This window comes from Pantherophis guttatus, chromosome 18 (genome assembly GCF_059756535.1).
Source record: "Pantherophis guttatus breed Tessera chromosome 18, ASM5975653v1, whole genome shotgun sequence".
Lineage (NCBI taxonomy): Eukaryota > Metazoa > Chordata > Lepidosauria > Squamata > Colubridae > Pantherophis > Pantherophis guttatus.
The window spans coordinates 85,232-99,793 of record NC_142080.1 but is presented as its reverse complement, the minus strand read 5'-3'; the positions used below and the strand labels follow the sequence as shown (position 1 = coordinate 99,793).

Sequence of the window (14,562 nt, the reverse complement as noted above, 5' to 3'; positions counted from 1 at the left end):
GTGTGTGTCAATTGTTCCTGGCTCAGTCCCCAAAGCAGTGGGCCTGCCTGGCCAGCTCTCTGACAATGGGCAAACCGAACATTGGTGGGGCTGCCCATTGATTTGGGACATCGGTGGCAGCAAGTTTTATTTCTTATTTGTCCATAAGAGCCCATCTCTCCGAAAGCGACTCTCTCCAGTCCCCAGCCTGAGTCTTGGCTGGAGAAGATTGGAATTGTAGTCCAAGACAGGGAAGCCCCCTGGCAGGGGTCTTTCTTGGGTAAGGATCCCAGGAGCCCCGGCCTCTGCCTGCCTGCCTGCCTCCTTCCCTGCAGCCATCCAGCTGCTCCTGAGTAGGAGGCTGAGCTGACCGGCCGGCGCTGGAATCCCCCAGCTGGCGACATCCCAGGCGGAGCTGTCCGGGGTACCGCCGGGACTGGGATGTTGCCTCGAGGCCTTTGCGCCCTCCCAGCCGAGTCTCTGCCACCGCGGGAGCCAAAGCCCCGCCTGGCACCCCTTTGCTCGTCCCGGAGCAGGTTTTCGGGAGAGATGGGAAGCTCCCTCCCCCTTTGGCCGGGAGACGCTGCCGAGCGCTCCGCTCCCCCTGCAGACGGGCCCCGGGGACAAGCGGGAGGAAGGGCCGCAAGAGGACCGCGGAGGCTTCGTGAAGCCGAAAGGCAGAGGAGGCGGGAAGAAGCGGCCTTCTTTCCAGGGAGGGAGGATCGAGGCTGGAGGCGCCGCCAGTACAGCGGGACGCGGCCGCTCTCTCCGCCGGAGGGGCCGAAGTGGCGGATTGAAAGCGAGGCCGGCCGGCGCAGGCGCGTTCCGGCCGGCGGGCCAGGAGGTTGCTGGGGGTTGTAGTTTAAAGCGGCGCGAGACTGCCGCTCCCAGGCCAGGGGGAGGGAGGGAGGAAGTGCGGACCGACTCTTCCCCGCGCGAGGAAAGCGGAGGCGCCGCGGGTCCCGGGCAAAATGAACGTGGTGCTGGCAGTGAAGCAGTACATCTCCAGGATGATCGGCGACAGCGGGGCCGGCATGAAGGTCCTGCTGATGGATAAAGAGACGGTGAGCTGCGGCGGAGAGGCGGGGGGTTGACGCGGGGGGGTGGGAGAGCGTTTCGTAGCGCCCCGGTCATCCCGCCGTACTCGGCGGCGCCGGCGCCCCATTCCGAACAAGCGAGGAGCGACTCGAGTGCGGGGGGACCTCGAGCCCTCTCTCCCTTGACTCGCTTGTTCTAGACCAGCATCGTGAGCATGGTGTACACGCAGTCAGAGATTCTGCAGAAGGAGGTCTACCTCTTTGAGCGCATCGATTCGGCCAACCGGGAGAGCATGAAGCACCTGAAAGCCATCTGCTTCCTCCGGCCCACCAAGGTAACCCCCTCCTGCTCCCCACTCAAGGCCCTGCTGCTGGGGGGGCTTCTCCCCCCCCCCGCGTGGCTCTGGCCTCGCAGGCAGCTACCATTCCACGTGACTCTGCTCCCCAAAGTCCGGGGGGCCCCCTCAATTCTGCCCTGGGTGCCAGAGAAGCCTCTTTCTCCAGGCAGGTGCCACCTCAGACTACCTCTCCCCCCTCTCCCTCCCCAGTTTGCCACTGCACCTGAATCCCGACTCCCAGCCTCCATCTGTGGTGCTGTCAGATATTTTGCATGCCCAGAAGGGGTCTGTGGTTCTCTGGGTAGATTTTTGCTGAATAAAAATCAGTTATACTTTCTCCTTTACTGGTTTGCTGCTAGTTTGCTGATCTTTCCACTTTTTTCTCTTTGGATTTGTTTCTTCCCTAGGAAAATGTGGAGTATCTTATCCAGGAGCTGCGGAGACCCAAATACAGCTCTTATTTTATCTGTGAGTACACCAGGTCTTTGCCAGCATTTCCTTCCTGCATTGTGTTCTCTCGTGCATAACTTACGGCAGGACTCAGGGTTTGTGTGCACTTACCCCCTTATTCCACTTATATTAACTTTTCCTCCTGTGAAATGCCACTACCTGTTATTCATCGTGGCTGAGCCAGGGGGAGATGGGGCTTTTAGTTTGTCCACCTGGAGGGAGGCAGCTATGCAGGTGAAGTGTTCAGTTCAGTGAATACTTAAGTGTACTTTTACTGTGCAGCTGGCCTCATTGCCCATGAATCTGCTTTGGGCTTTACCGTTTCAAGAATCTGCTGTACTTACAATCTAATAAAATTTGTATACCATAGTCTTGATATTATATAGGTTTTTGCTTTATTTATTTTTTAATTTGAAGTTCAGTTGGGTTTTGGTAACCCAGATTAAATTTTCTGTATGCAAGAAAGGGGTGTGGCTAAATGGATAAATTATTAAATTGTACACTCCAAGTACACAACCTGAGCCTGTAAAAAGGACACAAAGCTCGGCCTCTAGGAGTCACTCTTGGCTTAAGTGGCCACATTGATCAGGCCAGGGGCTTTTGGCCTAAACAGTCATAAAACCTCCAATATTCACCCACAGAGCCTTTGGAATAGGTAGTTTTATTGTATTTTTATTACTTTGGTTATGTTCATGCCCAAAGTCTATTGATAGGATGGTTTAAAATCTCTATAAAAAGCCCAGAAATATCTCTATAAAAAGTAAACTATCTACAAAAAGACAAATGACAATATTTGATTTTGAACTGCAGCAATTGGTTAAATGATAGTTTACTGATGCATTATGTCTCATAATGAGGTCTCCAAGTCAGGTGATCCGCTTTTGCCAAGCAGGAGCTGATCAGAGAAGAATTGCAGCTAAAGTCCCAGGTTAAATGCTGGCCAGTGCTTGTAAGTGGGTCCTGCTTTTTGCCTGCACTCATCCCTCTGTTCTTCTTTTCACACTGCAGTATTTTGATGAACTTTCAAAAGACTGTTTTTCCCTGATGGCTTCTTATCAAGCTGTCATTTCAGATTTCAGCAATGTGATCAGCAAGAGCGACGTCAAGTCTTTGGCAGAAGCTGACGAGCAGGAAGTGGTAGCTGAAGTGCAGGTATGGGCTGCCCTGTTATTGTGCACAGTCGAGGTATTTTAGAAGCAGAGGACCCAGCCCACAGTCAGACAGAGGCCTTTTAACAAAATGGCCGGCTGTGCAGAAGGCCAGGCAACCTACAGCTGCCTGCTTCCAGGGACTGGACTGATCAGAAGGTCATAAATCAGTTTATTGCTAGCACAGCAGTGGATCCTTTCTACTTTTCTTTTGGTAGGAATTCTATGGAGATTACATTGCTGTGAATCCACATGTGTTTTCTCTCAACCTCTCTGCCTGCTGTCAGGTAAGACAGCTGTTGCTGGGCAGGAATGTGTGTTTGAGAGCGGGCGGGACAGAACTTCTAGTGCCACCGCCTTTCAGATGTCAATCTCTGGTTCTTTTGGGCTGACTGGGCAGAAAGATAAGGAGAGCTTGTTGAAAATTGCACTTCCTAAAGACTTTAGCTGGCGTTCTGCCATTTTGAGCTTCCGTGGCTCTTAAGAGATTTTAAGACACGAGTGATGGATTTTCTTCAGTGGGATTACGAAGCGATTCTATTTAGGTAACAAAACGATCTTTATAGGAGCGATTTTGTTCTTCGATAGCTAAAAATGAAAACACTAACATTGGGAGGAGGTTTCCCCCCCCCCAGCCTAAATGCTATTTTTGTATATACTGCAGTCATGTGACAGATACATTGAGGAAGTTTGTTTTGGAAATCAAAGCTTGCATCCTTGCTGTCTTTATTTAAAGCTTAGATCAAAAGAGGAGAGTGACAATGTAATAGCTGAAGTCTAGCCAAAGAGAATTTTCTTTAGGAAAGGAGATCTCTCTTCCAGGTTGCAGCTAGATTGGCATTTATTCTCGGAAGGGGGAAAATGCCTGCGGTACGGAAACCCCCACCCCCCATTAGTCTGCTCCTACGGAGCCAGAGCTCCCCAGGATCTCTCCCTGATACTTGCTTGGGGGCCGAGCCTGGGCAGCTCTTTTGCGACTCTCGGCCATTTTCTGTTTCCAGGGCCGCAACTGGGAGCCAGCCCATTTGTGCAGGACTACTCAGGGCCTCACCGCCTTGCTTCTTTCCCTGAAGAAGTGCCCCATGATTCGTTACCAGCTCTCTTCTGACTTGGCCAAGAGGCTGGCTGAAGGTGTCAAGGTGTAGTTTTATATTCTTCCTGTTTAGTGGAACCAAAAGCCTTTGGCATTTGCACAGCTTATTTACGTTTTTTTAGAGCATTGGCTTTCTGCGCCACCCCCTAACAGAGGAACTTCTTTTGCCCCAAACAGCAAGTGATCACGAAAGAGTACGAGCTCTTTGACTTCCGTCGCACCGAAGTCCCTCCACTGCTGTTGCTCCTGGACCGCTCGGACGATGCCATCACTCCGCTTCTGAACCAGGTGAGTGGCCACCTTAAGAGCTGCAGAGGCTTTGAAGGAAGGGCTGCGCCATCATAGCTGGAGTCTTTGGGGCAATGGGGGGGGGAGCCCTTATTTTCTTCTTCAAATGTCACCTCCAGAGAAATGACTGTGCCGTCACTCTGCTTGCCTTCCTCTCTGTCTAGTGGACGTACCAAGCTATGGTTCACGAACTGCTGGGAATTAACAACAATCGCATTGATCTCTCTCGGGTCCCAGGCATCAGCAAAGACCTGCGGGAGGTGGTCTTGTCTGCTGAGAATGATGAGTTTTATGCCAATGTAAGAAGCTGCAAATCTTCATTTCAGATTTCAGATTCTAGTTCCGCCACTGGGTTCTCTTTCTCCTGCCCCCATCTGAGGCTCTGGATTAAAACCTGGTTTATTTGCTCTACCAGGGCTGCGAGGTGGACCCTGGACTATATATATCCACTAGCTGGATTTATGCATCACCCTTAATATGGTTGGTTGGAGCCTGAATCCAGCCAGTGATTTAACAAACCATGGCTTACTGTGATGTGTACAATCATCCAGGTTTAGTCAAATGTCAGGTCCCTCCAACATACTAATGTGGTCCATATGGCTGTACGGAAAGCACTTTTAATTAGGTGCTTCCGGTTCCACATTTCCAAATGTTCTGCCTCGCTTCCTGGGATCCTTTTATTCAGGAGCGTGTAATCCATCTGAGAGCCAGCTAACTGATTGCGATGCTCCTTTGTGGCAGCTGGGGTTGGAGATGGGTTGGGCACTCTGTGCAGCTTTTCCAATTTGTGAGGGGTTGGGGCTCTGGGGTCTCCCTCCCCCTCATCAAATGGGTCCCTTCACCTCTCCTCAGAACATGTACCTGAACTTTGCGGAAATTGGCAGCAATATCAAGAACCTGATGGAGGATTTCCAGAGGAAGAAACCCAAAGAGCAGCAGAAACTAGAATCGATTGCAGACATGAAGGTTAAGCGAGGGGGTGGGTGCAAGGGTGAAATCTACTTACCTTCCCTACCGGTTCGGAAGTGCATGTGCTCCGCTCGCTATGCGCACATCACATGCCCGCACAGACCCTCTGCGCATGCGCAAAACCCTTCTGTGCAAGCGCAGAGGGTAAAAAACAGGTTACTTCCTGGTTAAAATCAGGAAGTAACAATGACCAGGCAGGTGGGTGGAGCCTCATGCTGCCGTCGCTACCGGTTCTCCGAACCACCTGCTGCCATCCCTACCGGTTTGGCCGAACCGGTAGCATTTCACCCCTGGGTGGGTGGGATATTCCTCCCCCCTTGACAGTCATCCCTGCTTGCTCAGCTGCGGGTGTTGTGACCTAGGCTTACTGAATCATTAGAAGACACAATTAGTCCTAAACAAACCTATTTTATTGTAACAGCTGAGAATTACGTTCACTCCCAGCTGAGTCTCAATTAATTGCAAAACACGTCCTTCGGAAGAAGTCCTTTGGGATAATCACCAACCTTTATCTTCTTTGACACCCTGCCAAACGCCTTACTTGGCAAAGCCACACGAAGTTCAGAAACAAACAAGAGATGCTGAGTTAGCAACATTGCTTTCCTGCAAAAGGCCCCAAGTGCCTTTGTTTCTCTTTTAAGCCTTATGAGAGGGGCCAATCATCTCCTGGCCTTACTCCCAAGTCATCCCTTTTGCTTTAGCTGCTCTTGCCTTCTGGCAGCTCTGTGCATGCGTGCACTAGGAACAGGCTCCTCCTGTTCCTCTGCCTCTCTGCGTCTGACTCTGGGGGCTCCGGAGTCCGCGCATCACTCCCAGATGGCCCTGGCCCCATCTCTGCCTCTGACCCAGAGCCCTCGTCCGAGTTTCCCCAGACTCCAGGACTGGCCCATGTTCCTCCCCAGCCTCTTCACTGTCCAACTCTGCTGCCAGCTCCTCAGGCTGTTGGTTGACCACAACAGTGGGCACAGGAGGGTGGGCAGCTGCTTGCACCCAAGTGTTGAGGCGGCGGGGGGCGGGAGGGAAGCCTGTTTTCAATGCAGGAGCTCTCATGATGAGTTGGCTTGGAAGAAGCCTTTGCCTGGTCAGCCAGGAGCCTCGCCCAAAGCTCTCCCTTCCCCTTCCAGGCTTTTGTGGAGAACTATCCCCAGTTCAAGAAGATGTCTGGCACCGTCTCCAAGCATGTGACAGTGGTGGGGGAGCTCTCCAGGCTGGTGAGCGAGAGGAACTTGCTGGAGGTGTCCGAGGCCGAGCAGGAGCTGGCCTGTCAGAATGACCATTCCGGGGCTCTACAGGTACCCCTGGAGCCCTGCTCCCACACGCCAAAGGGCGCGAATGTGCGTGTCAGAGCAGCTGCCAGAATGGGAAATAAACAAGGCTCAATACTCCCACGCTGATGCTCCCAATGCTAGTCTAAGAGAAGTCAGTGCGCTGCCTCATTGTGATAAGCCAAGATGTGTTAGCCATGAGCTGTTTCATACCATAGTTATGGCTAAGGCTGTTTAACATCTGTCTTAGGATGTGATGTGCATGTTGGTAACCATCATTTTGAATGAATGACCCAACCCAGTTAATAACAGCTTGGTGAACAAACCTGAAGGGGTTGAGAGCTGATCACTCGGTCCCTGCCTCCTTAGAGTTTCAATTGTATGGACGTATATCCTTGCCCTCCCTCTCTGCAAAGCATCCCATTTGGGCTTCCTTTTCACTGGGTGTTTCTTAGAGGGCTTCCGTTCTGTAGCCTTCTGTCAACTGGCCGAGGGAAAGGAATGGTGTCCCTTTTAGTTGGTGGAAGGCCCAGAGATCACCTGGAGGCCATTAAGAAAGCAATCTTCTCTGAATTCTGCCATTCCAGGATGTCAGAGGGAGGGAGGGGCTGCTTCAAAAGGAGGGATTTGTCCCATGAGGAGAGACTGGCTTGAGGGCATCTGGCTATGGGGCAGGCGGAAAGTCTGTCCTTTTGCTGCTTCAAAAGCACAATCTCCTGGCTTTGGTCTCTGATGCCATGGCCACAGGGCTCGGTGGTCTACCAGTAATAATGCCGCCCCTTTCAGAGATACTGTGAGGGATGAGCGCGAGGGACAAGGAATGAGGAGCCCCACGGTTGAAGAAAAGCAAGGGAACTTGCCGGGGCTCCCCTTGGCAGTCTTCCTGGGAAGAGGCTCTTTTCATTGGGTGCCTCCGTGGCCATTCAGGATGAGAGAAACGTATCTTGACAGCGTTCTCTTTTGCCTGAATCGCCTTCACCTTACTATACAGTCACTGAAAACTTCTGAGGAATAGGAAAAAGTGTATCTTCTTGAGACCTGGCTTCCCTGCTCTGCTTAAGGTCCTGAGCTTTCTCTCTCTCTCCATAGAGCATTCGACGGCTCTTGCAGAACCCCAGAGTGACCGAGCTGGATGCTGTCCGGCTGGTCATGCTCTACGCCCTCCGTTACGAGCGACACAGCAGCAACAGCCTTCCAGGCCTCATGCTGGATCTCAAGAACCGGGGGGTCTCCGAGAGGCTTCGCAAGGTAAATGGCCTAAGGGAGGAAGCTCACCTTTCTGGCTGGTTTAATTCCACTTTCTGGATTGGTTGGTTCTGGGTTTGGCGAAAGTCAGCAGCTTCTTGAAATCTCTGTGGATACCTGCAGGTGGGCGGTCAGGATGTCCAGCAGGAGCAGGAGGGCCATATTCAAGCCTCACAGAAGTCTTAAAAGTGATTCCCCCCTCCCCCTTCTTAAATAGTTGGTGCCTGCCATTACTGAATATGGAGGGAAACGGGTTCAGTCAAGTGACCTCTTCAGCCCAAAGGATGCAGTGGCCATTACCAAACAGTTCCTCAAAGGGCTAAAGGTATTTCTGTTTCTGTTATTCTTAGCTACATCTGTATTGCAGTTAGTTGTGTTCTTACTCTGCAGGGGGTGGTTTACAAAAGGGCCAAGTAAAACGGATGTGTGTACAATTAATGCAGCAAAGAAGAATTACGTTTGTATATGAAAAGCACAAAAATGCATGAGTTCCATAAGCACCTGAGATGGGGGCTAAATTCTCTCTCGTCATTCTGAATGTCTCCTTCTGACCAGGGGGTTGAGAATGTGTACACGCAGCACCAGCCTTTATTGCACGAGACTCTGGATCAGCTCATCAAGGGGAAACTGAAAGACAACCAGTATCCGTATCTGGGGCCCAGCATCCTGCGTGACAGGTAACAGGATATCAGAAATGGGGGTGGGGAATGGGGGAGAATGCTTTTGCTCATACGTGGCTAATTTAGACCCTCTAAGGGGCTAAATTCGATAGGGCAGTTAATGAATTCGGCATTTGCAATGATCATTGAGATTCTTTTAACGTATGAAATGTTAATGGTCCCTTAATTGAGATGCTATTGTTAGAAACTGCCTTAAAGGCCATGAGGTGGTAGAGTGAGGGCTGAATAAATCTTCCCAAAGGTGGCATTCCCTCGATGTGAGGGGCTACAATGACCACCTCTCCTCCCTGCCTACCTGCCTGCCTTTCTTGTAGGAAGGAAGCCTTAATGGAGTAAGCGCAGAGCAGTCTGCAGAAACAGGGTAAGGAGAACGGGCGTTGCCTCCGACAGATGAGTCCACCTTAGTTTGAGGCAGGAGGCTCAGAAGGATGGCGGGTCAGTCTCTCAAGGGTCAGTCTGTATAAGGCAAGACAGGATCGCAGATGGCAAAAATAAATCGGCCTTTGCGCAAAAAACGCTCTGAAGTATTGCTGTGCTCATCAGAAGCTGGTGCAGAGCACCCTCATAAAACATGTATGGGATTTCCAAATTCAGGCAGACCAACATCTACAGCAAAGCATGCCAGTCATTGTAGGAGCTGAAGAAAAATAAATCTAACTTATTGATGTGGGTAATTCTATATTGTACTGAAGGAACTCAAAAGAAAGTGGAAAAGATTGTAAACTATTGGCTTTTGACAACTGTAATATCAAGGTTATGGAATAAACTGGCAAAATTTCCCCCCGTAATTATTGGACCATTAGCAATTATAAGAATGGAGTTGTTAAAATGGCTTACAAAATTAGAATTGTATCATTTTATAATATTAAGTTTACAAGATACAGCTTTGCTTGGAACAGCATATACATTTCAGCGGCATTTGAAACAAAGCTTGAATTGGCCCTAAACAAGCAGTATTGATTGCCAGTCGTGATCTTCAACAGAAGCCCCGTGACGCTGCCAGGCAAGCCTCTGCGAAGATGGCTTTGCCCACCAGGCCTTGCCTGGTCAGAGGGCAGGAAGACATAGGGGCAGTTCTTCCAGAAGAGTTTATCGGGTCAGGGTGGTGCTCCAGCTAAGAGGGCAGCCTCTTGCCCCCTTTCCTGCCCTTTTCCGAGCTCTCTGTCCGTGTTCGTTCCAGGCCACAAGATATTATCGTCTTCATCATTGGTGGAGCAACGTACGAGGAGGCACTGACTGTTTGCAATCTGAATCGCACCACCCCTGGTGTCCGGATCGTGCTGGGTGGGACAACGGTGCACAACACAAGGAGGTGAGTTGAAGGTGGGGCAGAGCCGTTGCCGTCCTTTTCAACCAGTCTTTTTCCTTTTCCTTTGTGTGTGTGTGTGTGTGTGTGTGTGTGTGTGTGTGTGTGTGTGTATGCATGCAAGGGCTTTACAGAGCTGAAGAGTTCTGCTCCAGATTCACTTGTGGATGGGCGCTGTCTTTTGGCGAACGCACAGAGCCAGTTCTGAGAAAAGGTTCTGCTGGGTTTCACTTGGTTTTTCCCCACCTGCGACTTCCAGGGGCATCATGCCGAATCCTGAGGAAGGGGGTGGGTTCTATATGGAGAGTTCCTGGATGGGAAAGACAGAGTCAGCCTTTTCCCAGGGTGTCCATTGCCCCACAGGTAGGATGCCCAGTAGGCAGCCCACCGTAGCTGTTCCTCCCCCTTCGAGGCCATGGAGAAGTGGCATCACACACACACACCTTTTTATTGAAGCTTTGAAGCCTGTTTCTCTTGCTGCCTGTGGGGAAAGGGCAGCTCCTGGAAGAGGGAAAAGCCTGCAGTTTTGGCCCCTGTTTCAGAGGGAGGAAGGGGCTTTAGAGCTTCATCAGGTACCCCTCCACAACAGGGTTGCTTTCATTGCCCCCAGGAGACATATTCTTTCTTGCAGAAGCGCCCCTAATTTTTAAAAGATGGGGCTCCCAGCAGTGGTGAAATGTAAAATTTGTTACTACCAGTTCTGTGGCTGTGGCTTGGTGGGGGGTAATGTGACTGAGTGGGCGTGACCAACTTTTTTTTTTTTTTTTTACTTTTAAAACCATTTTTTCTACAATCTCTTTGGCCGAAGAGGTTGTAAAAAAATGCTTTTAAAAGCCTCTGACGATCAGGCAACTCAGCTGGGTTGCCTCATCCCCATCATCAGCCTCGTCTGTTCCAGAGCATCCAAGGAATGATGGACTTGAAGCCCATCGTGTGGTGGTGCATTCCGCATGTAGGAGGAACCATTTTTGCCTGCCTTTTCACCTGCTGGAGTCCTTCCGGGAGGCCAAGATCCTGTCCTCTCTTCTTCCTTTCTGACACCATCGCCAGTGTGTAACCGCAGGCTTTAAGGGAGTGTTCTTCTCAGCCTCTGTATTCACACCCTCTCTTAGGCAGCACAGCCAGACAGCTGATCCGTCTCCTGGAGGAGAAGGTCACTCTATCGAGTTACCAGCTCGACCAAGAGTAGATCTCAGGACAGAAATTACCCCAGCAAATTATAAGAGGCGAGAGGGGTAGGTAAGGTCTTGAGTTCAGTAGCAGAAACCCATTGCCTGTGCAACAGCTTCTTCGGTTCCCGGTTAGGTACACGTGCAAGCCTGCAGACACAAAAGTGTGTGTGTGTGTTATAGTTAAGTCACCTGAATTCTGTGAATCCATAGGTGTGGGAGATGTTCACCTCCCTACCACGCAGCCCTGCTAGTACGACCAACTCCCATAGTGACCCCCAGGAGCCGCTCTCTTGATGGAGAAAAGGCTAAGGCTGAAAAAGCCGTTGAGGTTGGAATAGGGAGACTCAGCCATGGAAATCACGGGGGCCTCCTTGACCCTCTCTCAATTTAACTATCTCACATCGCTGATGTTACAAAGGCAAAATCAAGGTGAGAGGTAAATCTAACCAATAATAAAGGAAATACAAACTCTGTGCAAGTGTATGTGCGCGCTTCCAAGTCAGCTTTGGCTCCTAGGAAGTGCCTGGATGGTCCATGTCGTTTTTCTGACACTGTTTTTGGAAGCGATTTGCCCTCGCCTCCTTCTTCTCCTCCTCCCTGGGGCTGATGGTCCCCCCCGGTTTCTAGCCTGGAGCCTCAGCCACCGGACCAGAGAAGGTCTCTCAGACTGAGAGGCCAACCCCGTTTCAGCAGAAATCTCTAGCAGGAGCTTAACAAACCTGAGATATTTCAGATATTCTTTTTGCAAAGTGGCCTCAGACGTCATTTCTGAAGCCTGCAAGTTTCTACTCATCATCTTTTGGAACTTAGGGATGGTTCCTGCTCTGCTCCTTATCCCTTTGCCTAAGCCTGCTGTGCTCGCTCTGCCCCACCCAGAGTCCCCAGGCGAGGGGAAGGGGCGGAAGGGTTCTCAGCTTCAGTGGTGTCTGAGGTGGGGATGCTTTTGATGCGAAAGCGCCCTCGTTCCCACTTCCTGTCCACTTGCCTTTGGCCCCTATCTGCCCTCTCTGGCCCAAATCCTGCCCATTTGGCCCAACCCAAACATTGGCCTTTGGAGCCAGCCAGTGAGAAATGGCTGCTTTTCTTTTAATTCTCCCTTGGTGTCTTTCTGTCTTCCCCAGTTTCCTGGAAGAAGTGTCCGCTGCTGGCTTCCGAGGACGGGGCGCAGAGAGTTCGCAGGGGATGGGTCAGGCTGCAGCCAGGCGGCTGAACTGAGGCAGCACCGCCACTGGCTCTTTGCTAGCCATCTCAGACCAAAATCTGTCTGATGTGGTTCAGAGCTTGCTGAGCTCCATGCTTGGCCTCCTGGATAAGTGCTGCAGAAGATCACCTTGAGGTCTCCCTTCACCTATTACAGCCAGAGAGCACAGATGGGATGGATACTGTGGTTCTTTTCTTTTCTTTTCTTTTCTTTTCTTTTCTTTTCTTTTCTTTTCTTTTCTTTTCTTTTCTTTTCTTTTCTTTTCTTTTCTTTTCTCTTTCTTTCTTTCTTTCTTTCTTTCTTTCTTTTTTCTTTCTTTCTTTCCCTCTCTCCCTCTCTCTCTCTCTCTCTCTCTCTCTCTCTCTCTCTCTCCCTCCCTCCCTCCCTCCCTCCCTCCCTCCCTCCCTTCCTCCCTTGCTGTCTCTTGGGTGTATCTCCTTTTCATGGTCAGTTCTCAGCTTGTTGTCTGCCTCCTGGGCTGGGGGCTACTAAGTGAGCCTCTGGGTCCCCTGTCTGAACTCCAATAAAAGGACACTCTGGCAGAGACCATCTGGGTTTCTTATTCAAAATGAGTGAATATCTCTAGAAGTGCTGCAGGCTGGCCGGCCAGAGAATGGGGTTGCTTGTGGAAGACAACTTTGAGGCCTCCTGAAGACATTGGGGATGGGGGCAGTTCGCAGCTCTTCTGCCCCATGGCCTCATTCGGCCTGCTTAGGAACACAGTGGAGCTTGCTGTGGACTGCAAGAGGGCCCAGAATATTCTTGGCACCCTCTCAGATGCAGGGCTGAATTTTTTAGACAATTATTTGTATTTCAGACTTGCTCCAGTTGGGGGGCTTCTGATTTCCTTGCTCTTTAAGTTTTGGATGTGCATGTGGGGGGTAATTGGAAGCCTTGTATTACCTCTGGCACCAGCAGGGTGCATTGGAGGGTTTTTAAGCCTTCCAGTATTTGGCCCTGAGTTGGCCTGGCGGTTCAGGCTGTGTAGGGGAGTGAGTTGGTCCTTCTGTTCTCCTTGGACTGGAATTTCCAGGACAGCCAGTGGTGAGGGGTGTGGGGGTCCCACTCCAGGGACCAAAGTCTTGACCAGAGTTCTTGTTAACCCTTTGTCATTGAGTATGAGAGCGTAGGGGATAAAACAACCGTCTCCTGAGGTTAATAGACTGGAGAAGGAGAAGCCATCAATGGCCCATGTGTGGTTAAGTCCAGATTTTCCTGGGAGGGTTTCCATAGGAGTTGCCCTGGGATGTTTGCTGCAGGAAGACAAGACGGTGGGAAGGAAATCACTCAACCCCAAGGAAGCCCATGGCTCTCCTCCTCCTCTTCCTCTTGTGGGCTCAGCCTGCCAGCTCTCAGCAGGGAGCACAAAACTCACAATGTGAGCAGGTTAGGTTCTCTTTCTGATCCAACATTTCATCTTTTTTAATTAGCTATAATCAGAACTGGAATTTTGACTGTTAATAGTTAGACCCAATTAAGCAGACTGCAATTCCCTCTCTCTCTTTTTTTTCTTCTTGTTTTCAAGAAAACAAGAACCCTTGTTTCTGGAAACTTCCGTTACGCGTGGGTCCCTGGCCTCACAGCCTCTGTGTCCACAGCAGCCCCCGTGGACTGTGGGAAGTAGATCTGGCAAAGGGTCAAGAGGCAGCGCTCCCACGCCAGTGGTGGATTTCAACAATTTTTACTACCAGTTCTGTGGGTTTGGCTTGGTGGGCATGGCAGGGGAAGGTTACTGCAAAATCCCCATTTCCTCCCGATCAGGTGGGACTCGGGAGGCAGTCAGAGGTGGTATTTACCGGTTCTCTGAATTCAAAATTTCCGCTACCGGCTCTCCAGACGTGGTCAGAACCTGCTAAAACCCACCTCTGTCCCACGCCCACCCCACCCCCCCCGGCCGGAACAGCTGAGGCAACAAAGAGGCTTTTTGCTTTGGGACTTTTACAGGTAGTCCTCGACTTAAGGCCACAATTGAGCCCAACATTTCTGTTTGCTAGGCAAGACAGTTGTTAAGTGAGTTGTGCACCATTTTACAACCTTTCTTGCCATAATTGTTAAGTGAATCACTGCAGTTCTTAAGTTACTAACATGGTTGTTAAATGAATCCGGCTTCCGGTTGACTCTGCTTGTCAGAAGGTCGCCAAAGGCTGCTACCGTCATAAATATGAGTCGGTTGCCAAGCATCTGGATTTTGATCACATGACCAGGGGGGGGTTGCTACAACGGTTATAAGTATGAAAAACAGTCCCTTTTTTCAGTGCCAGGTAACTTTGAGCGGTCGCTAAATGAATGGTTGCAAGTCACAGACTGCCTGTATTGTTTTTTATTCCTGTTGTAAGCTGCCCAGAATTGAGTTGCTTAAGAATCATTTAAATAAATAAATAAGCCCCTTAT

General features: G+C 50.5%; 1 protein-coding gene across 1 annotated transcript; it reads left to right on the top strand.

Annotated features, from left to right (window-relative positions):
- Positions 1-417: 417 nt before the first annotated feature.
- VPS45 (vacuolar protein sorting 45 homolog) lies at positions 418-12,718 on the top strand. The gene is made up of 15 exons (XM_034424954.3): positions 418-1,043; positions 1,217-1,351; positions 1,762-1,822; positions 2,877-2,956; positions 3,171-3,239; positions 3,954-4,091; positions 4,223-4,333; positions 4,498-4,632; positions 5,186-5,299; positions 6,427-6,594; positions 7,657-7,815; positions 8,030-8,137; positions 8,368-8,489; positions 9,673-9,804; positions 12,092-12,718. Exons 1-15 carry the CDS (start codon positions 951-953, stop codon positions 12,183-12,185), a joined length of 1,719 nt encoding a protein of 572 aa, XP_034280845.1. The 5' UTR covers positions 418-950; the 3' UTR covers positions 12,186-12,718.
- Positions 12,719-14,562: the final 1,844 nt, after the last annotated feature.